At 42.1% G+C, this 26622-nt stretch overlaps 2 protein-coding genes across 5 annotated transcripts in view; one reads left to right on the forward strand and one right to left on the reverse strand.

Moving 5' to 3' along the window:
• On the reverse strand, positions 1-19849 carry UTP15 (UTP15 small subunit processome component). The gene is made up of 13 exons (XM_075179827.1): positions 19743-19849; positions 16230-16377; positions 14528-14620; positions 11053-11237; positions 9791-9969; positions 9035-9160; positions 8432-8567; positions 7265-7349; positions 6530-6673; positions 5657-5758; positions 5082-5215; positions 4504-4562; positions 1-954 (listed from the first exon to the last, which is right to left on the reverse strand). Exons 2-13 carry the CDS (start codon positions 16317-16319, stop codon positions 722-724), a joined length of 1566 nt encoding a protein of 521 aa, XP_075035928.1. The 5' UTR covers positions 16320-16377; positions 19743-19849; the 3' UTR covers positions 1-721.
• The window catches only part of ANKRA2 (ankyrin repeat family A member 2), a 25119-nt gene continuing 18341 nt past the window's right edge, over positions 19845-26622 (forward strand). For 2 of the 4 annotated variants that reach the window (XM_075179841.1, XM_075179864.1), the window contains exons 1-4: positions 19845-20108; positions 22709-23047; positions 24109-24267; positions 25636-25701. In XM_075179841.1, the coding sequence (XP_075035942.1) occupies positions 22777-23047; positions 24109-24267; positions 25636-25701 (496 nt within the window). In that variant the 5' untranslated portion in view covers positions 19845-20108; positions 22709-22776. The remainder of the gene's footprint in view (positions 20109-22708; positions 23048-24108; positions 24268-25635; positions 25702-26622) is intronic. The other 2 variants (XM_075179849.1, XM_075179859.1) reach the window with 2 other exon arrangements.

Raw genomic sequence — 26622 nt, forward strand, 5'->3', positions numbered from 1 at the left:
ACAATTTGTTTTGGCTTTATTTTTCTGGAAATATTAGGCACACAAAACCTTACATTGGTAGATTTCTGCCATCACTATGAAACTCTACAGAACTTCGCCACCTAGTGGCTTAGTCATAAAAATATGACCAAAACCTTTCCTTGTATGATCAAGTGATAACTCGTCAAAGCATCGTACTTGGGTTAAAGAGCAGTATACAAACATGGGTCCAAAAATATTCCAATTTATTTTTTTTCTTCAATTACATACCAACAGCTCTGAAATGAGCTCTGTCCAATTTGTAATGGATATTTCTTCACAGGAGTTATTTTGTTCCCTATAATTCTCTCTCTTGTTTAACAAATGGGATGGGCTCCAGTCTACTAGAATGGTGGAGTCACTTCGCCACTGCCAACTTGGAGGTACTTACTGATCAATTCTCCAGGCACTGCGGTTTGGAGAATTGGAAAAAGGAAACAACAAAAGCTACAGAAGGCAATAAAGCGGATGTTGAGCAAGGAGCTTTACCAATAGATCATCCCACAAAAGACGTTCATGTAAAAATGAAGTAATCAAAACACTTTCTTTAAAAAATGGTTCTCGAGTCCTTTTCAGCCCTCAGGAGTATGAACCTGGCTAATGGGATACAACAGAATCCTGACATGTGCTGTGGAACAGATAACACCATATAAAATGTACTAAAAAGTGGTAAAAAGTCAGATATCCAGGGGCAATGGCCAGATCACAATGAGGGTTTTACGGCAGTCACGTTCTTGGGATCTGGAATACTTATTGATTTGGTCTCTCCGGAAACAGTTTCTATTTTGCTTGCCGTAGTTGCAAAGAGGGTGTCCATCATCCCCAAAACTTCTAGGAGTTCTTCCTGGTAACTGATTTCTTTGTCTAAGGTGTCTTGGAGCCTTAGGAATAGTTTATCGATTACAGATGATTGGTTGATGACAGAAGAATAGATATCTAGGAAGAAAAAAGATTATATTATCAGAACTTCCCCTGATCTGTCCAGTTTCAAACGGGCTCTAAAAACCCACCTTTTTCTTAAAGCCTTCCAGTCTCCCACTTAATTTCCTAACTTACCTTCTACCTCTTCCCCTTCATTCCCTTTTCCTTATCTCTCCCTCTCTCCCCCGTGTCTCTCTGTCTGTCTACCCCACCCCTTAGATTGTACGCTCCTCTGAGCAGGGTCATCTCTCCTCCTGTCCTCACCACTCTTAACTCGGCTCTCCAGCTACCTAGCCCTCCTCCTCGAGGACCCTCTTCCCCCCCGTCCCCTTTCACTCCTTCCTCTCCCCTCTGGGGGTTTCCCTATCATCCGGGCCCTCCCTCTCGGGCTCATCTGTATGCAGGACCTTCCCCTCGCCCCTCTAGCTGTGCTTTGAGCTCACCGAGTTACTGTGCTTATTGTTTACTGTACTGTACTGTCTCCCCTTGTATTGTAACTTTGTTTGTCCCTGTACGGCGCTACGGACACCTAGTGGCGCCCTATAAATAAAAATGAATAATAATAATATTAACATGGGAATCCATCAACATGTATCCATAACACATGCATCAACTCAATTCATCAAACACCACCAAAATGAGTGGGACTTATTGCTGGCCGGACAACTCGTTATATTACAGACACTCTTGTAGAATATATTCCTAGAAAGAGGGAGGTCAAAGCACCATCATAGGGAATTCACATATCGGGTGGACGGTGTCAGAAAAGGAAAGCTTTTTACTCCTTAATTAATTGCTTAGTTAGAATTTTTTAATAAAATACATTTATGCAGGATGAGGTATCCATGTTCTTTATTGTTCGCACACATGCATGAAGAATGGGTATCAAAGACGAAGCAGAAGACCTTGTGGAGATCCATTTGAAGTGTTGGTAGATCACCACCTTAAACATTACTGGTACTGCAAAGGGACTTACGCATATATGCATAATAATAAAAAATGTATGCACACATACGTACGTACGTACGTACGTACGTACGCGCACACACACATATGTACGTATACATATACACACATCTATATATCTATATACATACACACACATACATACAGGGCCGGCCTGGCCATCTGGCAAATGCCAGAAGGGCCGATGGCCAAATGGGCCGGTCTGCTTGCCCGTCGAGTAGCAGCACTCTGTGCGCTGCTCGGCGGATGGAGAATCAGTGACAGCCGCCTATGCGACCAATCACATGGTGCCGTCCCATGTGATTGGTCGCATAGGCGGCTGTCACTGATTCTCCGTCTGCCGGGCAGCGTGCTGAGTGCTGCTGCTGGAAGTAAAAAGGTTAGTGTCTGTGTGTGTGTGTGTGTGAAACAAACAGTGGGGCAAACAAACAGTGGGGCAAACAAACAGTGGGGCAAACAAACAGTGGGGCAAACAAACAGTGGGGCAAACAAACAGTGGGGCAAACAAACAGTGGGGCAAACAAACAGTGGGGCAAACAAACAGTGGGGCAAACAAACAGTGGGGCAAACAAACAGTGGGGCAAACAAACAGTGGGGCAAACAAACAGTGGGGCAAACAAACAGTGGGGCAAACAAACAGTGGGGCAAACAAACAGTGGGGCAAACAAACAGTGGGGCAAACAAACAGTGGGGCAAACTGGAGCAAACAGTGCGTCTAATAGTGGGGCTAATAGTGTGGCTGTGGGGCCCCATGTTGCTATAGTGTGCGTGTGTGTTTGGCCATGTTCATATAGTGTGCGTGCGCAGTATTTTATATATAATATGTGAGGGAAGGGAGGATCTTAATATAGTGTTGTAGGCTATTTAATTGTGGAGTGTAGGTGGGGGCTAATTATTTAAGGTGAGGTGAAAGAACCTTTAATTTAATGCTGGGTGGGCTATCAATTGAATATGGGGCTGATTTTTGGGAGGAGAGCTATTTATTAAATGTGAATATGAATTATTTGTTGGGGATGGTTGTGGAAAATGGCTATATTTATTAAACTTTAATGCTATTTAATTTATTGTTGGGACTGTTTGGAGGGAGGGAAATATGTTTTGAGTAAATGGGTATACTGTTAATTTAATGTTGGGGCTGGTTGGAGGGAAATAGGTCTACTTATTAAATGTGAATATTATTATTATTGTGGGCCTGGAGGGAGGCCTAATTATAAAATGTGAGTGCTATTGTTTTAACCCCATTTTTTTCAAAATAGGGCATTCAATATTCCAGGATCAAGACAAGAAAGAACTGAGCTAAAGAAACCAGCTGCTACAAGTGGTGAAAGTGAGCAAGACAGGTAGGAGAGAGCAGGACAATCTGCCAAGTGTCCTGAATCTGGTGGGGCAGTCCTGAATTTGGGTGACTGTCTCACATAGTCAGGATTTGGTTTGACTGCAAGGACAGTTGGGAGGTATGTCCCGCTTCACTACGTACTGCTTGTGAAGGCAAATGTGTGTGCTTCTAACAGTAGGGTACACAGTATTGCCTGTGTATTTGTCTAAAATGATAACCATGTTACATAATAGGGCCCTGCTGTCTTAAATATCCCGGGGCCACCTGCACCTTAATCCAGCTCTGGTTAGGGGAAGGGAACTGATAGCTGCTCTCCGTTCCCGGACAGGACACAGCCTGCAGCAAGCCGAGGAGCTCTAAGTATCACAAGATTTTGTAACCTCGTGAGACAAAGAGCTTCCCTGCTCACTCTGCAGGAAGTTCCCACCCTCATGGATGTCAGCAGCACCAGAAGCAGAGATAAATGTAATGTTTTATTATGTCTGTATCAATGCCCCATGTTGGCCACAATACAATGTGGCCACACCCTTTTTGGCGCCGCCACACAGCGGCGACGGCACACGATTTCTTTCATGCTTGAACTGAGGTGGGCCTGTGTATGTTAAATGCCAGGGCTGATTTTTAGTCCCAGTCCGGCCCTGCACACATACATATACACACATATACACACCAACACGCACGCACACACATACACATATGCGCACACATATATATATATTACTAATGAATACTTAAGCATAGTCCAGGGTTTCCCAAACCCAGTCCTCCCTAATAGTGCAGTTTTTTCATATCTCCATGCTGGAGCACAGGTGTATTCATTACTGACTGACACATTGTAACAGATCCACAGGTGGTCCTAATTATGTTACATGTGATCTGGAAAACCTGCACTGTTGGGGAGCCCTGAGGACTGGGTTTGGGAAACCCTGGCATAGTCTAACTTTGTTTACTACATTTTAAATAACAACAGGTTGGGAACACGTTTTCTAATAAACAAATCAACTGTGAATTCAACATCTGCTTGGACAGCTCAGACTTGATGTACTAATGTCTCAATATGTTATATGGTGCCCAAACCTGCAATGGGTTCTGTTATGAGGAATCAAGATCTACATTTCAAGCCATTGAAATAAAACATAATACTCACCGGTAAGCAAATACCACTGTCCGGGAAATGCTATTTGTACATATACTAGAACCCAGCTAAAATTAGTTGCATTGAATATCACAGGTTTATCCTTCTTATTCACTTCCACACTTACCTAAAACTTTCTCCGCAACATTTATCAATATTGGGGCAAATCGGGGTTCTACCACGTATCTGTTATGCACATAAAAAAAGGAATGGGCAAAAGGAGAATTTAACGTAAGATCAAACAAACAAGATATTACTAAAGTATTTGGTAGAGACAGAGGGAAAAAAATAATAAAAAATAAATAAATTTATTGGGACTACATACTAAACATGTGTTAGGATTTAATGGCTACAAGTCAATAATACATCATCTTTTATTTTCTCCCTATTGTGTCCAGCTGAAATACATGAATAAAATGACATGAGGCTTTAAGGAGCAGTCATGCGTAACAAATAGCTGCAAGTTGTGTTTGGACACAATGTTGAATGGACTGGTTACTCAATATTGGATGTTTCCAGCACAAGTTAGGATTCACATCGCTAAATCATATAAAACGTAGATATTTGCACAAATAACACTATTTGTAGAATACACCAGTTTTCAGAAAGAGAAGTGGAGCTCTATTTAATAATTATTACATACATATAGCTACAACAATGTATATAGTTGTCACTGCTGATAAGCGAGCAAGCCGCAATGCTTACTTTATGAGGAAGGTGAGTATGGAGCTCAGCTGCTTCTCATCCCTCCCTGCAAGAGCATTCTTCAGAGTTCCTCTTCGGTTTATTTCATTCATCACCGCCACGGTCACCTCTGGGGTGGAGTTTCTAGTACGAGTCTACAACAAGGAATCCATATACAAGTTACATTAGGGACTTACATAAAGTCTGCAAATCAAGGGCAGCAATTTTTTTTTTTGCAGTTTTTCCTAGAACAGAATTTCGGTTAAACTTGCAAACATTCCAAATAAGAAACACCAGCATCTTGTCTTACATTGTACCGGTCTCTTCAGAAGACTTGTTATAGGGATACTCTGGCTAAGATTTCAATTTACTGGTCTAGTTCACCCAATAACAAGTATTTAATCCAAACACTGTCCATTACATTAGGTTGTAGGTGTAACACTCCATGAAGGAGGTGGGCAGTAAAGTAAATATACTTATAATAAAAAAACAAAAAACACCACCACAAACACGTGAATCTCACAAAGTTTTCTCTCACATAAAGTCCCTGTAGCAGAAATGACTTGCAGTCCCATAAGCAGCACATTGTCTCTTACCTCTAGCACCATATCCAGTGCCGCAGACACCTGGAACCCTCTAAGCAGCCGGTCATATTTCCTCATGTGCTGTTTTACTGGTTTACTGACAAAAATGTCATCCTGCAGTGAACAAGAATGAAAGGTTTAAGAAAAAAATGCAGTGAAACTCCAAGAAAGCACCTGCCAGTAACAGTGTAAGATCTGTGGTTAGGTCCAATTGGAAGTATGGACTCTGTTCCGTGCCGAGGTGCGTAGGACACCACAATTTTCCTGTGTCTGTTCCACAAAACCCTCACATCACTAATTGTGACCTTAATGGATCCTACTCCTTCCACTATTTAACCTGATTGGTTGCACTTCGGGATCTCCCCAAACCATGACATTGCCCCTATCATTATCACCCCAAGCCATACTAACAATCACACGAGTGGTCACGTCACTGCCTCTCACAAGACTGGCCCATTCCTGAAATATTGCTGTGATCATTCCAATAATCTGATTGGCTATAGGGTGTTATATCTTCACCCACTTCAAAAAAATGGGCATAACGGACAAGTAGGAGGTGAAGATTGAAAACAAACAAGGTTCTCAGACCTAAATGTAAGAAAAAATAAGCAAAGGATAGTACCTATAACACATGTACCCTTCTAATAGTAATAATAAAAGTTAACAAAACTTTGTTGCATAACTAAAAAAATCCTCATAACGCATTTGACAATACAAATAAAATCTGTAAAATGCAGAACCCTATGCAGACAGCGCTATGCCGTGCTCTTCAATTCTGGATCACACAAAGTAATGAATAAAATAAATAATAAAAAAATGTTTAAAAGCCTTTTCCCCTATTACGTGCAAACAGAAAATACAACTGATGATAGACCATGCAGGTACCTGTTTTGGCATGTAGTCCTTGCCTTTCACAAACATTCTGTATCTGGGGTGGGTCTTTGTATTCGGTTTCTTTTCTTCCTGCTTCCTATGCTTAACATTCAACACTCCATTGGTCATTCCCACAACAACCATCTCGTCATCAGGCTAAAGAGAATACAAAACCCATTAGAATATAAGCCCTGATACCAGATAATAAAAGGAACACTCAACATTATCTCAGTCATGGAACAATAACTGTGGGGTTTGTCCTGATTTTAAGACTCACACAAAAGGCAATCAGTGCAGGTCCACAAGCAGAACACCACATGTATCTTCCTGAGGCTCCCCTCAGTCCCCACTCCAAAAACATGAGGATATTGCTTATATTATATAAACGCAAGAAACACACAGAAGCAGAGACTCCAAAGATGACCACATTATTATTTTAGTATTTATTATTGTACGTGGTACAGAAACCTCTCATCCAGCATTGATGTTGCATGGTCTGTGTATTACTTGCTTTGCAAAGGATTCCTGAACATGTCAGCATTAGATTCACAGCACTGTACAATGTGTAATACATCATACTAATTGTGCACATCAGGCCACAGACATTCTAGTGACCGATCAGCCACAGGCAAATCCAATTGAAATTTACATTCAATTGTCATTGTAGTGTCATTTCTGTGAATAATCGTGTCATTCTACTTGGATTAGCAGCCATTACAATGAGATTACAGCTGTCTTCATACGTACCGCCAATGCAAGGCTCAAGATTGACGCAGCATAATCAAAACTATGAACTACTTTGTAGTTCATTGTGCTGTAGATCTTCACATGCCTGTGAAAGAGGAACACAAGTTTAAGATCATTGTATGGAGACATCGCAGCAGATCTGCCCTAGAAAGCTCAGACCATGCGCTGCTATCAAATATAGCACTATAAATTGCCCTACACCACAATATACACACAACAGCACAGAGATTCTCTCTCTATAAATCGCCCTACATCACAATTTAATCATACTTGACAACTTTCTGTAAACTTGCTCTGGGAGCCTGCCAGGGAAGGTGGGAGTGATGGGGGCGTGGCTCCAAAATTCGTGTTCCTGGTGAATCGCGCCGTTTTGGTCTTAATTCTGCCCACTTCCCGCCCACTTCACTAGGAAGTGGGCAGAATTCTGCCAGATGCGGGATATTGCCACACTCTCCCGGGAGTCCGTGAGACTCTCGCAAAATGCGGGAGTCTCCCGGACATTCCGGGATAGTTGGCAAGTATGAATTTAATGCTCTGTAACCACACTATACACACCATTGCAGCAGAGAGATTCTCTCTCTATAAATCGCCCTACACCACAATATAATGCTATGTCACCACACTACACACCACTGTTCTGTCACCACACTACACACCACTGTTCTGTCACCACACTACACACCACTGTTCTGTCACCACACTACACACCACTGTTCTGTCACCACACTACACACCACTGTTCTGTCACCACACTACACACCACTGTTCTGTCACCACACTACACACCACTGTTCTGTCACCACACTACACACCACTGTTCTGTCACCACACTACACACCACTGTTCTGTCACCACACTACACACCACTTGCAGCAAAGATTATCTCTCTATAAAATGGGAACTTCAGACAATGATTTTTACATCTGATTTCTGCTGTGGCCTAAACATATCTGAGTGTATAGCACACAGGGGAGTGGTGGCATTTGTTGCGCACAGTAAAAAGCTCCATTTATTTATTTCAGTTTTCATAGAAGAACTCCAGAATTGTGAATGCAGAATTCTCAAATAACATCACTTGCCTTTTTCATAAGAGGAAACATTCATTACATATATGCCTATCAAGATAAATAGAAATTGGTTTCATTCATGGAGAAATGAGGAACAAACCTGTCCAATGATCCAGACAGCAGCCTCTGACCAGAGCTGCTCAGACACAGACTGGTGACAGTTTTGTGATGATTTCTTAATGACACCAATAATTGTCCACCCTTCAGCAAGTCCCATACTTTGATATATCTACCTCCTAAGAGAAGACAGAGATGAAGTAGAGATGGTTAATTGAGATTAGCTGAGAATTGCATGTTGGTGTCCTGCAACTAATGTTACAAAACCTACATTTCAAATTGACCAGTAACCTCACAAATTATGCCTAGTAATGTGGAACCCTTATGCTGGTCACATATTCCTGTTATTTCTGTTATTGATGTGCCCCTTTTATAAATCTGTGAACACAAAGCATTACATTTATACTGTGTAATCACTGTGACCAGGTTAAATTAATGTTTAGATCCCTTGACAGATAAATAAAGATGTTCTGAAGACATCAAATCACTAAAGCACTTTTTGGAGGTCAATAATCATTTAATGTAAAACAGAATACTAGCATATGGTCTAAGGGATGAAGCTATTGGTCAATTAAACATAATACGATGGTCATCTGAAAATACAATAATCCCTGCTCTTCATATAAAAGGTCAGTGACTACAATACCTGCAGAGACAAGAAGCCCCCCGGATGGGAAGAGCAGGACACTTTCCACCGGCTGCTCATGTTCCATCGTCATCACACTCTTTTCTGCCCGTGCATCAAACACCTTTACAGTATGATCATAGGAGCCTGTAATAAAAGGATGATTTATTACAGATGTGCTAAACACTCAAACACACAAAAGAGCCGTTATTTGTGTAATAAAAAAAGGTACAAACTGTAAAGAATAAAACATGCAGCACAATGTCATTTTTATTCCCAAACAGCATTTGTAACATTCAGAACACACACACAGAGTGCACAAAGTTCCGGTCCAAGGTGACCAATCACTACCTTTGGAGTCTACAAGGTTTACGAAGAAAACTTTTTTTGAGAGTGACAATTCTATAACCCAATGTGAGTTGTTGCCATAGGGCATAGGAACCTGCAGTTCCAGTAGCTGGAGCTATGGCAGTAAATTCACACTAAAACACCCACATTCTTTTGATTACTGGAGTGGTCTTTAAATTATAGCATATGTAGTACACAATGTCATATGTGCAACGATTCAAAGCTTCTGCACAAGTTAACATATTTCATATAGTCTCTGGAAAAGTAGTTTTCTCTGCTAATCTCATCAGACTGGACAGAGTACTTAAAGTGCAATGAAAAATGTCTGGCCTCAGGGGAAGGTAAATCTTCTGACCCTTACGGCATTCTACTTGACAGGACACACATAAAAGATAGCACAGCTGCAGAAACTGAGGGAAGTCAACCTACCTGTAACAAACAGATCATTATTAAGTTGACTGGCACAGCCACAACGCACATAGTCTGTGTGCTCTTTGTAGGTGGAGATTTCAATGCCATTTGGGATGTCCCAGACTTTAGATGCATAGTCATCAGAGCCGGACACAATACGGAACTTGTCTGATGTGAAGTCCACAAAATGCACAGCTCTAAAGGAAAAAAAACATTTTATTGTAAAGTAAAGATGTAGCATTTAATTCCCAGCAGTAAACTTAGCCCTTAACACACAAATACACAAAAACATACTTTACATAACGACAGGACTGCTCCAAAAACATATAACATTTATAACGAATCTCAACCATTTTAAGAAATAAACAGCATGTCTTTTACTGTTATTTTATTGATATTAACAGGAAACTACATATTTATCGGAACATTTCTGTTAGCTCCTGCCGGGAAAAACATGCTTATCTTAAAAGTGGTTCTAACTGCTCTACTTGTGAGCTGGAGATATCAGCTGACATATCACTTCACTTTGTAATGAGTGTATTCCACACATCCTTCTCAATTTCCTATTCACTTCCATAGAATATGGCAAACAGCTACTGTTGTACAATATACTAACTTATGGCAAGTATAGACATAGGGCTTTATGAGCCTATTTTACACTAAAGTCCAAAAGACCTGCATCTGGACTACCTTTAAACAGGCATATTTCAGAGACTTTATAGTTATATCTGTACAAATAAAATCAGCGTATTCATACCTTTAGGGCCTCATTTAGAATTAGGAGCAAGGCAAAAAAAGCAGCCTTGGCAAAACCATGTTGTACTGCAGTGGAAGCAAATTTAAAATGTGTGGGCAGATTTAAAGTTGGGAGAGGTCATGTCCTAGTTCAACTCTAACTTGCAGTGTGAATAATAAAGCTGTCCAGTATTTGTCTGCTAAATGCAAAAGTAACCAGTATTTTACATACATGCAAAATAAAAATAAATGCATTTGCTCCCCTTGGATTGCAACATAGTTTTGTCTAGGAGCAAATCCTTTTTTTGCTTTGCTTCTAACTCAGAATGAGGTCCTTAAAGTGGACCTGTTTCATACACACAGTGGATGCATCTATTTTTAGGGCAGATCCAGTAGGCAGTCTATCGGTTTATTAGGTAATATTCATGAGACCTGACCTTCATGAGCTACTGGTTCTTAGTGAACTGTTGGACTGAATTCTCTTGAGTAACCGTTCATCACATACAATAGATGCCTTCTCTGAAGGTAAAATGACCAACACTTACTTGCTGTGTCCATAAAACTGTCTCAGAGCGGCCTTTCCATTAATGTCAAAGAGCTGCACCACACCATCTTCACAGCCAGCGGCCAGCAACCTCCCATCACCTCTATAAGTGCCACAATAAGCTGTATCCTTAAAGCGGGAAAAGGTTTTTATAGGCTCTTGAGAGTACTGTCCATAGATGTGGATCTGAGGGGGAAAAATGAGTACAGGCTAGTGAGTCCTGCTGTCCTCACAACAATTGGATTTATGTACAAAGCAAACTATTTATTTTTCAAAGTCTGAAAAATTGCACTGACACTTGGTAATGTAAGGGTTAAATCTTACCGTTTCTAGTTTTATACATCATCATCAGTACAATTTACATATAGCGCCACACTGATTCCGCAGCGCTGTACAGAGAACTCACTCACATCAGTCCCTGCCCCATTGGGGCTTACAGTATAAATTCCCTAACACACACACACAGACAGACAGAGTCTATGGTCAATTTTGATAGCAGCCAATTAACGTACCAGTATGTTTTTAAAGTGTGGGAGGAAACCGGAGCACCCGGAGGAAACCCACACAAACACGGTGAGAACATACAAACTCCTCACAGATTAGGCCATGGTCGGGAATTGAACTCAAGACCTCAGTGCTGTAAGGCAGATGTGCTAACCACTTAGCCACCGTGCTGCCCATACAGCATTAAAATGGTGAGAACAAGTACCAGTTTAAAACCTTAAACAGAGACTTTCACAGATGAAATGTGTAATAAGTATTCCGGAGAGCTGCCCTTCTGCTTAACATAACACATGTGCTTCTACTGTCAGTCCAGAAAAACAATTGCGTTCTGTCAGATAAACCTTATTTCAAATCCAATTAAACGAAGCTGCTGGGGAGTATCCAACATTAACTAGACCTCTATGAAACCATCGTTTGCTAAAAATGCATTTTTAAAATGTCTTTATGCTCAATATTTAGAGGACAAAAAAAATACTCAGCGTTTCTGTACGTAGTGTTCTACTGTTCTTAGAGAACGTCAGTTAAAGTAACCAAATGTAGCAGACTTATAAGATGAACCATTCAAGATTAGTCAAATATAATTTTAGATATTTAAACATAAAAACAAAAGACACAGCATTATGCAAGAGGAAACAAACATCAATAAGGACAAACTCACTGAGCGATCAAACTAGTAAGTACACCTGCTCTTGTGTACCCAACTACAATTATCATCATCCTGTCTGTGATATCTTACATTCTAAAGGAAGGAGATACTGAGAGACAAAAGGAGCAAAGGGGACCAATAGGCTGAGCCAGAGTTCATTATGGTGCAGAGCTCTGCAAGATACTGAGGCCATGATGTAGATAGCCTTAGAAGGTACAGTCTTGGAGAGTCCAGATGGTACATAGACACATTGCAGGGGCCACAGTGGTGTCTGGCCTTAGGTAGTGCTGACAGCATCATGTGAGTAGACCAGGGCTAGGCAACCTGCGGCTCTCCGGGTGTTTGTGAAACTACAAATCCCAGCATGCCTTGCCACCTATCTGCTGGTTATCTACTGGCAAAGCATGCTGGGACTTGTAGTTTCACAAACACCTGGAGAGCCACAGGTTGCCTACCCCTGGAGTAGACAATGCTATTTGCAGAAGGTTGCGTGTAGATCCTGTGTGTGTACCGCATGATAATCGGTACCGAACGCCCGAGCAAACAACAAACACCACCAAGCCGATGGGAATCCTGTGGTTAGAAACGGACCTTTGATGAAAAGGCCGCTGTCAGCTGACACAACCTGTACTTTTGAGTGCCACTATCAGTAACAAACAAGTAAGTGAAGTTGCAGTGGACGAAGAACACACACAAGTGAAGTGGAAAAAAACAATGATCTAAAACAATAATCTATTTAATGTCTTAAAGGATGTTTATTTTAGTAGTTGCAATGTTTCAGGCCTACCCGGGCCCTTTCTCAAGCAGAACAAACAGCAAACATGGCTGCTTGAAAAATGGGAGGAACAGGTCCTGGTTAAATCTAATGAGTCTATGGATGTATGCTGCCATGTTTAAACCTGTGTTTGATACACTTCATAAATACATTTACTCAGCACAATAGACCATCTGGGCCATAGTACCAAAACTCATCATCTCCCGTCTTGACTATTGCAACCTCCTGCTATCTGGCATTCCTGACAAACATATATCCACAATTTATTCCATCCTAAATGCTGCTGCAAGACTGATCTTCCTCTCTCACCGCTCCACATCTGTTGCACCACTTTACAAATCCCTACACTGGCTCCGTGTCCTCCAGAATCAAATTCAAATTACTGACCCTGACCTACAAAGCCCTCAACAACAACACCCCTGCATACATCTCATATCATATCAAAATACTCACCCTCCGGCCCTCTTAGAACTATCTCTGACCTGCGCCTTGTCTCGTCTCCGATAACCACCTCTCACTCCCACCTACAAGACTTCTCCCATGCTGCTCCCCACTTATGGAATTCCCTACCACGCTCAATCAGACTTTCCCACAGCCTTCAAATCTTTAGATGTTCTTTGAAAACCCATCTCTTTTAGAGGTGACCTTATCCTCGATAACACTATTCACACTAATGCACCCTCACAACTATCCCAATCTCCACTCTGAGCCACACTTGCTCCTCTTGTTTCAGCTGTGCCCTCTTCCATTTAGAATGTAAGCTCTCTACTGAACAGGGTCCTACATACCCTTTGTTTTCATGTCTGCATTCATTTTGTCTGCCTGATCTGTTCTTGTTTTACGTATGTACTATTTTATGTATGTCCTTGTCTTCCCTACTGTATGGCGCTGCGGAACACCGTGGCACCTTACAAATCTACGATAACAATAATAGCAGACAAGGAACTTGAATTTAAGCTACTCATATCTGACCTAATACTCCATCCAGTCAGGGGAGCTCTGTTTATGTTTAGCAGCTAGGATAAAGAAATGGTGCCTCTAGTCATTTTGTCTAAGGCATTACGCAAATTAGTGACGAGCTGGGACCATACACGGACATGAAGAACCTGTGACATTACACATATACTCATGTGCAATATACAGACTAGTGAGAGCTCGTATAGTTTGGATTGTTACCTCCTGAATATTTAGTACACTTCAAGCATATCAAAATGGAAATTGACGTTTGTTCATTTGAGGTCCTGGGGAAAATTAAGCAGGTAAACTGTACACAGCTTACAAAACACAGCAGATAAAACACAACATACAGACTAGTAGAAAGTCAGGACGAGGAATGGGTCTCCCAATTACAGACACATATCTATATTAATTAGCTGAGGTTGGCTTAATTTAAATAGTTGCACCTGTTTTGGCCTTCCCAACTCCCCTCCTTTTTTACTTTTCTGTACCCCTTAAATTCTGAATAAAAACACTATTGAAGTTAAATAGTTGCACCTGGTCAATTATTGATAGTATCAAAATATAATTAGTGCACCATTCTGTTGTACGTACCCTTGTAGATGCTGTAACTGCATAATTACAAGGCTGGATAGGTGAAAAGTCTATTTTTGTTACAGCACCAAATTCTTTAATCTGGACAGGAGTCTAAAACAGAAAAAAATATATATATATTAAAACAAAGTAAAGACAAACAGTGTTTAGCTGTGCAAGCAATACATCCATTTGATCATATGTAGTCTACTGTAATAAATAAAAAAGAATTTAACAGTTGTAAAGGACTAGATCTTGCTTTCAAATTTTCAACTCTCAACCATGCCATAAAAACAGGACACTACTGCATCCCAGAATATCTTCTACTAGGTTTTATTACAAATGCATTTGTAGCTTTATTTGTGTGTTTACAATTTATTTATCCCAGCTTCCAAAAGTTATGGGTCTGGTGATCAGACTCTCGGATGGGTCGCTACACGTCCTGCACAGTCCCCACCTCTGCTCCCATCAGTCCTGCGCAGTGCCCACCTCTGCTCCCATCAGTCCTGCGCAGTGCCCACCTCTGCTCCCATCAGTCCTGCGCAGTGCCCACCTCTGCTCCCATCAGTCCTGCGCAGTGCCCACCTCTGCTCCCATCAGTCCTGCGCAGTGCCCACCTCTGCTCCCATCAGTCCTGCGCAGTGCCCACCTCTGCTCCCATCAGTCCTGCGCAGTGCCCACCTCTGCTCCCATCAGTCCTGCGCAGTGCCCACCTCTGCTCCCATCAGTCCTGCGCAGTGCCCACCTCTGCTCCCATCAGTCCTGCACAGTGCCCACCTCTGCTCCCATCAGTCCTGCGCAGTGCCCACCTCTGCTCCCATCAGTCCTGCGCAGTGCCCACCTCTGCTCCCATCAGTCCTGCGCAGTGCCCACCTCTGCTCCCATCAGTCCTGCGCAGTGCCCACCTCTGCTCCCATCAGTCCTGCGCAGTGCCCACCTCTGCTCCCATCAGTCCTGCGCAGTGCCCACCTCTGCTCCCATCAGTCCTGCGCAGTGCCCACCTCTGCTCCCATCAGTCCTGCGCAGTGCCCACCTCTGCTCCCATCAGTCCTGCGCAGTGCCCACCTCTGCTCCCATCAGTCCTGCGCAGTGCCCACCTCTGCTCCCATCAGTCCTGCGCAGTGCCCACCTCTGCTCCCATAAGTCCTGCGCAGTGCCCACCTCTGCTCCCATCAGTCCTGCGCAGTGCCCACCTCTGCTCCCATCAGTCCTGCGCAGTGCCCACCTCTGCTCCCATCAGTCCTGCGCAGTGCCCACCTCTGCTCCCATCAGTCCTGCGCAGTGCCCACCTCTGCTCCCATCAGTCCTGCGCAGTGCCCACCTCTGCTCCCATCAGTGCTGCGCAGTGCCCACCTCTGCTCCCATCAGTCCTGCGCAGTGCCCACCTCTGCTCCCATCAGTCCTGCGCAGTGCCCACCTCTGCTCCCATCAGTCATGCGCAGTGCCCACCTCTGCTCCCATCAGTCCTGCGCAGTGCCTGCAGTAGTAAGGGGAGCATTAGCGGGTGCTGAATGTCAGGACACCACACCATAGACAACCGCTGGAGATTAGATGGAGGAAAGCTATGTACTAGAACTGGACTAAGGTTGACGTTGGCAGGGGACTGGTTGATACTTGCTACAAGATAAGTTTATTAAAGGGAGAATATGGTGGATCATCAACAGTGATAACTGTATTTTGATGTCCTGAAGCCAACACCTGAATCTCTGCTGCTACATATTACCTTGTATTGCTTCCAGTATAGTGTATCTTGTGTTATCTTTTCCCCAAGCTTAGGGTAGGATGGGATGGCAACGGGTTTGTATCCGGACATCTTCTCTTTTACAAGATATTAAGAAATACACAATCTTGTTCAAAGACTCTGAGCCTGGCTAGAATGTGGATACAAAAACAGAGAGAAAAAACAGAACAGTTAAACATTTATTTGGTACAAAAGATGACATTTACCAAAAAATGTGCAGAGCGTTAAGACTTAACGTGTACAACTTAAAATGAAATCTCATCCACAGTCTCTAATGGACCAGAGTGAAGAGCACACAAATGGTCATGGTAACGCAAGAATACTTACTTTACTGTTCTAGAGCACATCAAGAGAAATATGCAGAGAAAGGTCATTTGGGTCACAGATCCTTCTAAGACTGATTGCAGTCTTCTGCCATAGCTACAACTTAATATAGCCTACCTATACTTCTTTCTTAAAAAACAAAACAGAAAAAAAAAGGAGTAAAAACTACTCTATGCCGCACATACTCTAAAAGAATATAGACTTTAATCAACATTAAACATAACTTTTATTAGCAGTAAATTAAGTTACAAAGTCTCCCATTTGTAACATGCACATTGGCCAATGACAGCTGTCACTGATACTTTTAATTAGCTTAGTGATAGATTGTTAGTAATGTTATATTGCATTCACTCAGGCTCTTTTAGCATTCTAGTGCATAATCTGTTTGTATTTGCTCAGCAGGACATACATGTAATAACCAAGAGTACTGTTCCTAAGGAGGCTGCAATAGCATTAACACCACCCATCTCAGATTTCTAAAAAAATGTTTTAGTTAAGAGAGGATGTCAAAACAACTATTTCTGCCAAATATATCGACTCTCTGACAATTAGTTGATTAAATATCGATTTTTCAATTTAATAAATAATTTCCTAATCGCGGCTTATTTATCTAGTTTATTTGAAGTATTACGGGTATTTATTAAGGAACCACCACAAAATTTGGACCCCCGAGGTAACACTTCCTCCCAAATCCAAACCAAATTACTTTATCTGCCTCATGTTTTGCGCTATGGCAAAAACGCACATTTTTCGAATAGAATTAAAAACGCTAGGTTCAATCGACATTAGGGATCCCATTTTGGGGGGGGGGGGGGGTAACTTAAAAAAGGTTATTATATTACTACCACAAAAAAAAAAAAAAATCAGCAGGGTACACTGTTTCCCTAATGTTGATTGAACAGCCACAAGAGTATGTTGTCCCTTATTACCTTTACAGGACACTACAAATAAAGTTATGTTTTAATATTTGTAGTTTAATATCTATATCCTGCTAATTTTTGTACGAGACTGAACTTGAAGTACGTGCAATGGAGATTTTTGCTCTTCTTTCTTTAATTACCTCTATTAGTCCTTCACAGCACTCCATAATATGAATCATTATAATAATAATTCAGGATGTCAAATAATATGTATGTAAAATAAATGTTGTCTACCTGCACGCGTTTCCTAGGTCTACTATTAAAGACTTATGAATTTTTTTTGCAAGTCTGGAGAGTGCACCCCTTACTTTGGAATACAATTATATATATGTACACCAAGCATTAAAACCACCAGCCTAATATTGTATAGTTCCCCCCTCTTGCCACCAAAACAGCTCTGACCCGTCGAGGCACGGACTCCATAAGACCTCTGAAAATGTCCTGTGGTATCTGGCACCAAGACGTTACCAGCAGATCCTTTAAGTCCTGTAAGTTGCGAGGTGGAGCCTCCATGGCTCTGACTTGTTTTTTCAGCACATCCCACAGATAATGGATCCGATTGAGATCTGAGGAATTCGGGGGCCAAGTCAACACCATGAACTCTTTATCCTGTTACTCAAACCATTCCTGAACAATTTTTGCAGTGGCGCAGGGGGCATTATCCTGCAGAAAAAGGCCATTGCAATAAGGGAATACGATTGCCTTGCAAGTGCTATACTTGGTTTGCAACAATGTTTAGGTAGGTGGTACGTGTCAAAGTAACATCTACATGAATGTCAGGTTCCAAGGATTCCCAGCAGAACATTGCCCAGAGCATCACACTGCCTTTGTCGGCATGCCTTCTTCCCATAGTACATCCTGCTGCCATCCCTTCCCCAGATAAACGACGCATATGCACCAGGCTGTCCACATGATGTAAAGAAAACATGATTTAACAGGCCAGGCCACCTTCTTCCATTGCTCCATGGTCCAGTTCTGGGACTTAAGTGCCCATTGTACATGCTTTCAGCAGTGGACAGAGATCAGCATGGGCACTCTGACCAGTCTGCAGCTGCACAGCAAGCTGCAATGCACAGTGTGTTATGACACCACTCTATCATAACCAGCATTACCTTTTTCTTCAATTTGTTCTACAGTAGCTCTTCTGTGGCTTTGGACAAGACGGGCTAGCCTTTCCTCAATGAGCCTTGTGTAGCCATGACCCTGATGCCGGTTCAGTGGTTGTCCTTCCTTGTAGCACTTGTGCTACGTACTAACCACTTCATACCAGGAAGAACCCACAAAACCTGTCAATTTTGGGAAGCTCTGACCCAGTCGACTAGCCATCATAATGTAGTCCTCATCAAAGTCACTCAGATCCTTATGTTGCCCATTTTTCCTGCTTCTAGCACATCAGCTTCAAGACCTTACTGTTCACTTGCTGCCTAATATATCCCCCATTACCTTGACAGTTGCCATTGTAACAAGATAATCAAGATTATTCACTTGACTTGTCAGTGGTTTTAATGTTGTGGTTCATTAGTATATATTACTTTAATCTGTTACTATAGCACACTAACATAATTAATGTACAAATTAACTTCCCCTGTAACTTTTTTCACACATAACTTTAAACAGTTATATTTCATATCCCCTATAAGTGGATTTTACTGGCTTCCAGTTTTGATAATGTTTTCTGTAGGGTTTATTTAAAATCTGAATTGATAACACAACAGATAGAAGTCTGGCTTCCAAAGAAATAATGAATCTAAGCTATAATTACATATGCAGTCCCCTTTGGAAATAAGTTTTATCTGCCCAAAACTATTTGTTCAATATGGTTATGACACTCCAGATTTACCATGTAACTTAAAAAAACACACACAAAAAAAACCCTATGAATAAATATTGTATATTTCTCCTTGTAATGTGCCAGATGGGAAAGAAATATAAACTAAAAAAATGCATATGGCGCTTTACATTTAAAAATAATAAGACAGGAATCAAAACCCAAAATATATGCATGACAGAGGGCAGTGCGCTTTATACTGCAGACTATTGTCCCTATAAGCTCTAAATATTGGGAGTAAAGTTTAGCACCAACAATAGCGGCCAGATCCTGAGACTGCCACTAACCTACAAGAGGAGAGATCCCACAGACACAGTGATCAGCACCGTGCCACCCGCCTGGCCCTCACCGTGTCACCCGCCTGGTCCACAATGTGCCACCCGCCCTCTCTGAGCAGTAGTAACAGTGCTAGAGATCACATACCCAGAGTCCCGGCCTCCGCTGTCCCTCACCGCGAGCAGTCACGTTGTCTCAATCAGCCATGCAGGCCGCCATCTTGCCTCGTGACGTATTTCCGGAAAGGTCGCTGCGACATGACGTCACTGGTCTGCGCCAGATGGATGTGCAGTGTTCTCCGGTACAATGAGTCCTTCTGTGTATGGGGGAGACGGATACGCGATAGTCTCACTAAGGACTCGGCAATAGGTGAACGTAGAAAGGAGATTGTAGTTTGGTCCTGAGACTCCATAGACCGTAATACAGGAAGTGACGGCTGACAGCAACATAACAATAGGAGGCAGGTACAGTGACTGACAGAGCCCATGAAGGAATCAGCATCTGGCAGTAATTGTGAGTTACACCGATTCCCCGCACTGTCCTCCATCCATCACACCGATTCCCTGCACTGTCTTCCGTCCATCCCACCGGTTCCCCGCACTGTCCTCCATCCATCCCACCGGTTCCCCGCACTGTCCTCCGTCCATCCCACCGGTTCCCCGCACTGTCCTCCGTCCATCACACCGATTCCCCGCACTGTCCTCCGTCCATCACACCGGTTGCCCGCACTATCCACCGTCCATCACACCGGTTCCCCGCACTGTCCACCGTCCATCCCACCGATTCCCCGCACTGTCCTCCGTCCATCCCACCGGTTCCCCGCACTGTCCTCCGTCCATCACACCGGTTCCCCGCACTGTCCTCCGTCCATCACACCGATTCCCCGCACTGTCCTCCGTCCATCACACCGGTTGCCCGCACTATCCACAGTCCATCACACCGGTTGCCCGCACTGTCCACCGTCCATCCCACCGATTCCCCGCACTGTCCTCCGTCCATCCCACCGGTTCCCCGCACTGTCCTCCGTCCATCCCACCGGTTCCCCGCACTGTCCTCCGTCCATCCCACCGATTCCCCTCACTATCCACCGTCCATCACACCGGTTGCCCGCACTGTCCTCCGTCCATCACACCGGTTGCCCGCACTGTCCTCCGTCCATCACACCGGTTGCCCGCACTGTCCTCCGTCCATCACACCGGTTGCCCGCACTGTCCTCCGTCCATCACACCGGTTGCCCGCACTGTCCTCCGTCCATCACACCGGTTGCCCGCACTGTCCTCCGTCCATCACACCGGTTGCCCGCACTGTCCTCCGTCCATCACACCGGTTGCCCGCACTGTCCTCCGTCCATCACACCGGTTGCCCGCACTGTCCTCCGTCCATCACACCGGTTGCCCGCACTGTCCTCCGTCCATCACACCGGTTGCCCGCACTCTCCTCCGTCCATCACACCGGTTGCCCGCACTCTCCGCCGTCCATCACACCGGTTGCCCGCACTCTCCGCCGTCCATCACACCGGTTGCCCGCACTCTTCGCCGTCCATCACACCGGTTGCCCGCACTCTCCGCCGTCCATTCCACTGCTACCTCATACTACACATCTAATTGTTCTTTGCACTCGTGAATTGCCCTGGCTCTGCATGCTAGACATCCCATTGTCAATTACAATACACTGGCTCTGCATTCTTTACATCCTGATGTGAAGTGAAGTCTTAACTTGCTAATTAGTTTATTTAGTGCCAGAGGTCACCTAAGCCATGTCAATTACTTTTTAAAGACCTGCCTGACTTAAAGCCTTGGATTTGTATCTATGAATAGATGTGGTTTTATTTTGGAATTCTTTTATGTAGTGTGAGATATATTTTCTCTAAATAAGATTTCCAAGTGAACCCTTTCAACTCATCCAGGAGTTGCCCCAGAGCTCAAGTGAGTCTTGGAGGATATAGTCAAAGGGAACTTTCATGGGTTCTCATCAGATGGTGGAGATACCTTTTGGAAACTAGTCTTTTAAAACAATGGGTCAGACCTGTTATAGTAATGTTTACAAGAGTTTAAATTAACAGCCTTTAAAAGTATGGTTGAGATGACCTGAAATCTTATTTCCCACATTATGTTAGTATGTGATGGAATATATTATTCTTGGGGGTCGCAGGTAAATATTTAGGCTAAGTTATTAGTAGAGTGTGACAATTTGACTTGCACATTCCTCTGTTAAATATAAGGCTTCTATAGCTGCCACCTTGTTGGCTGCTATCAGTCTTATGCATCCTGACCCACTGCCATTAGACACTTTGTTAAAAGGAATAAGGTCAGGAGACCCATAATTGTTAATTTCAGTCATATTTATGTCTCCACTTGACCAACACAGGTTCCCTAACGCTGATAATTAGAATTGGTGGCAAAGCACCCTCTTCAGTAATGAGCTCAGACTATGGGTTGAAAATAGAAAGGTTTTCTAGATATGGTAAGATCTGGTCTGTGTAAGAAGACCAGGTCATCTGCCAGAGAAGAGGTGAGTGCTATCTACCTTCTCTTTATCACTGGAAGGTTGTTCTGTGGATCTGGAAAGTTCCTATTACTCTTGTTCTCACTAATACATTTGATCAATTGACTGTCTTACATTTCTTAAGTTAGCTTGGGCATTTAGAGTTTGTCCAGATAAGATCTCAAATTCTGGCATCTGTGATTTAGCATTAAATCCACAAAATTGTAGAACCCATTGAGTGAAATTCTTTAGAGTGTACATTTTACTTCTATCCACTGGAGATAGCCAGATGGCTGTAGTCAGAGAGAACTAATGACATTGTTGAGGTGTTAAGCACTGCATGTTTCAGTGATGTCACTGGTTCTTAATGAATTGATAGGCTGAATATTGGTTGCCTCCGCTATGTGTAGGTGCCAGGTACACTTTATATGTGGAGTGTGAATTAAATTTCTTGCTACAATATGTTATATTTTTTTCTGATATCACAAAAAAGACTTGTGTAACAGAAAATCATCCATAATATATCTTGGTTCTCCTTGCCAAAGATTTATTGGAACATAACAATTGAAGAAAATGCACAATTCAAGTTGCATGAAATGTACCCTTATTATTATGTGAATCCTTTGCAGATCTGGGACAGTACAATCCTATGATGCGGAATTATCAGGCAAAGCTGTAAATGACAGTCTGATCCGCCATGTCCGCTTTGAGCAATCTGGATGGCTCTGTGGAGCTGTCAGAAGAGTGCGTGAGCAACATGCCTAACATCAAAGTGGAACATGTGATAGACTCTAACCCAGAAGAAGGTCCAGCTCAGAATGTAGCAATGGGAATGAAGTTCATTTTACCAAACCGATTTGACATGAACGTTTGTTCCCGCTTTGTCAAGTCCTTAAATGAAGAAGACAGTAAAAATATCCAAGATCAAGTAAACTCTGACCTGGAAGTAGCTTCCGTCCTATTCAAAGGTTAGTGATTTATTTTTTTTGTCACATTGTTGGATATACAAAAATACATCTAGACTAAGGATTCTTAACCCATGGGTCATATTCCAAAAATTAGGTCTGCGAGTTATGTAAGATGGGTCCAGATGACCACATATTCCCAAATGTACTGGATTATCCAACAGCTACATTTTAATAAAATTTAGTGTACTTAAGTTTTCAGTTGGGTCCATGTTGAATGTTATTTAATTTTTAAAATGATGTTTATTTTCTTAATACCCCTGCATGATGAACTGCTTACTCTTAATCTATACAGCCCATTGAGAGATGTTGGCAATGCCTAAAATGAAAACATTTTATAATTATCTGAAGCCAGCAGTAATGTAATTACTGTTAAACCATATCTTGCCCTAAATTAAATGCTCTGGTCTATGACTGTCTTTTAAAGGCACACTAAACTCATTTGTTTTAGTTCAGTGCATATCATTTGGATTTAGTTTTGGCCTTGCTAAAGCTGGGTACACACTACAGAATTTTCCACCAACTTTTTATGCCTATCGATTTTACATGCGATCGATGGTCCGATCGCTCGGTCCATGGACTACATACACACTAGCCTTGTTTAGGACGATAAAGGGAAGAGCGGATGTCCCATTACCGACTTTTTACAGCCATCTTGTCGTGAGCAATAATTTTAATTTCGTACTCACTGTTGAGGATCGGTCGGAAGTTTATACACACTACACAACGGAAACTAGATTGGAACAAAAATATTTAACGGTACGATCAACCAAATGAGGCGACAATCGTCCATTTGGGCAGACTTTCGACCATCGTGTCACTGCACACACTGACCCAACTTTTGAACGAGCGGTCGTATGTCGGCTGGTTGAGCCGATTATTGGACAAAAACCCTGTAGTGTGTACCCAGCTTAACTCTGAGCACTCTGCTATCTACAAATGTTATAATGGAGGACACCTTTGTAAGAAAACATCAACACATTATTTAAAACGCTCAAATGGGCTGCCAACAATGAGAATATGTTGTTTTTGAATGTACAATTAATTGTTGTTCTTTTCTCCAGCTGAATGCAACATACACACCTCCCCATCTCCAGGCATACAAGTGAGACATGTCTACACCCCATCAACAACCAAACATTTTTCTCCCATCAAGCAATCAACGACACTAACAAACAAACACAGAGGCAATGAGATATCAACTACCCCCTTGCTGGTAAATTGTAAGCACATTTTTCATAATATCCTCCAATATAAGAGATGCATTATTCTGGTCTTTTGTATTGCTGTGTGGTCCTGCAGTCTGTAAGTGCCTGTTCATGGGTGTTTGGGCCACTCAACTCCAATGTTGTGTGACTGGATGTCATTGGGGCAAATAGCCTGATCAGACAGTGCATCTTTATTGTGATTGGGTGATGACCACATATATGGTCAAATCAATATTTGAACATTTCCTATCGGATATTGACGGGGATCCATGGTCTTGGGCCTATAAGGGTCTATAAGATCTGTGTTGGTTGATGATATATGTGTGTGAATCATTCTATGTATAAGCTAAATACATCCTGAAAAAGACAGTGTGCTAATTACTCCTGAAATAATTTCAATCACTGGAACTTTCTGACGAATTTCTGTACCTGTATCTTCACCCTGTACTGTGCATTACAGTGTAACTATATCACAGCCATGTGATTGTATTCAGTGCAATGGAATTATACCATATTTACCATGTATGTAAAACAAAACAAAAACATCACGTTTTATTAAGTGTTGGCACAATTATATGAATAAGGATTTTTCTGCAATTTCTTAACTTTGACTGGAGTCATTTTCACTTTAGTGAAGTACGTTCGGTGCTTACCCAAAAATATATTGTAACTCTGTCCTTATTGAACAGATCTGGCCAAATAAGGTACAAATCTGTTTCTTCACTAATCAGACCGGTATAATAAATCTCAAGAGGACTAATGTTACTTCTCCACAAATGTCCACAATCACTTGCCCGGTTTGGCTGAAAATTGACTTGGCAAGCTAATACTGCAGGTATATTGGTAGATGTAATCAATAAGTGACGGATTATTTTCTTTACTTTCTCTGTAATGGACATTTGACAATAATACACTGTAGGGTGCTCCTAAGGAATATAACTCATATTTTATTGAGTTTACAACTGATTTAATGCCAACATTAAACAGTGATGTCTTCTTTAAAAACAAAAGCATAAATAGCTAATAGACAAATATTTGACAGTTCATGCTTACAAAGTAAACATATGGAGGTAATCAGATATTCATTATACTATGTATAGCTGGGTTACTGTCACTCTAGCAGGTTATACAAATGCAATGTTCCGGGGCAGTTATATGCTGAGCACAGATATCGCCCATATAACACCACCATTAATTTTATGTATTCACTACCTGTTTATCACATTGGTGACAGAATTACCTTAATCCGTTAAACTGTAATGTGAGTTTGTCACGGTTACATGTAGTTGGATATGCATTTCATCCTGCATAATAACCTAATGCCATTATTCAGCAGACAAAAACAAATATATGTTGTTGAGTTTGTCTTTGTTCCTCTCACAGCCTTGTCAGTTCACCAGTTGGCTGCTCAAGGAGAGATGGTGTATTTGGCAAGCCGACTTGAACAAGGTAATGAATGCATGATCTAAGTTCAGACCCACTATAAGTAGCATCTAGTATTGTCTGTAACCCTGGAGAGATATGGAAATGATGGCAATAGTAAATAGTCATATAGTTACATATAAACATAACTAATGCACAAATATATATTACTTTTATTTATAAATGGTGACCTGTTCCGCAGCACTGTTCAATGAGGGAATCAAGACACAAACAAATGACTACAATGGAATCAAACAGCTGGTAAAGATGGCCCTGCCGAAATGAGCTTAGAATAGTGGTGGAAATTGTGGGACTACTGTAAGGCAGCAGCGTTATCAGCTTCTAGTAATAAAACAGACACAATAACTGGCACTTCTCTGCACCTACCAGTGGGACAAGGAGAGGCAGCAGAAGGCTTTATTTCTCTGTCTGCCTGTATATCTATCTATCTTTCTCCTGATCCCAAAAATGACAATCTGATCATTTCCTTGGATCATTTCTAACCATCGTGTTCTATTGTTTATACAATTCATTGTGAGAATGGCATACAACTGGCTATTACATTCAGTTCCCTCAACTCCTCAAGTAATAAGGAATTCAACCTTTTACAGCAAAAATCTGTCCTATGGTGACAAGTTCTCTGTAAGGCTGGGTACACACTACAGGTTTTTCACCCAATTATTGTGCCAATCACTCCCTATATTGAATTAGTGTGTACGCTCCAACAATTTTTTTTATCGTTCCAAAGCACATTGTATTGTTTAATTTTATTTTATAAACGGACTAAAAAATCTCTATAAACGATGGAACAATGTCGGACAAATTCTGCAGTGTGTAGGCAGATCTCTATGGAGTGTACACAATCTTTTTAGCAGATGGTTATGACAGATGAAGAGCACTGATCTGAAGGTAAATTATGTAATTGTGTATGCATGAATTAGTATGCTG

This window comes from Mixophyes fleayi, chromosome 1 (genome assembly GCF_038048845.1).
Source record: "Mixophyes fleayi isolate aMixFle1 chromosome 1, aMixFle1.hap1, whole genome shotgun sequence".
Taxonomy (NCBI): Eukaryota; Metazoa; Chordata; class Amphibia; order Anura; family Limnodynastidae; genus Mixophyes; species Mixophyes fleayi.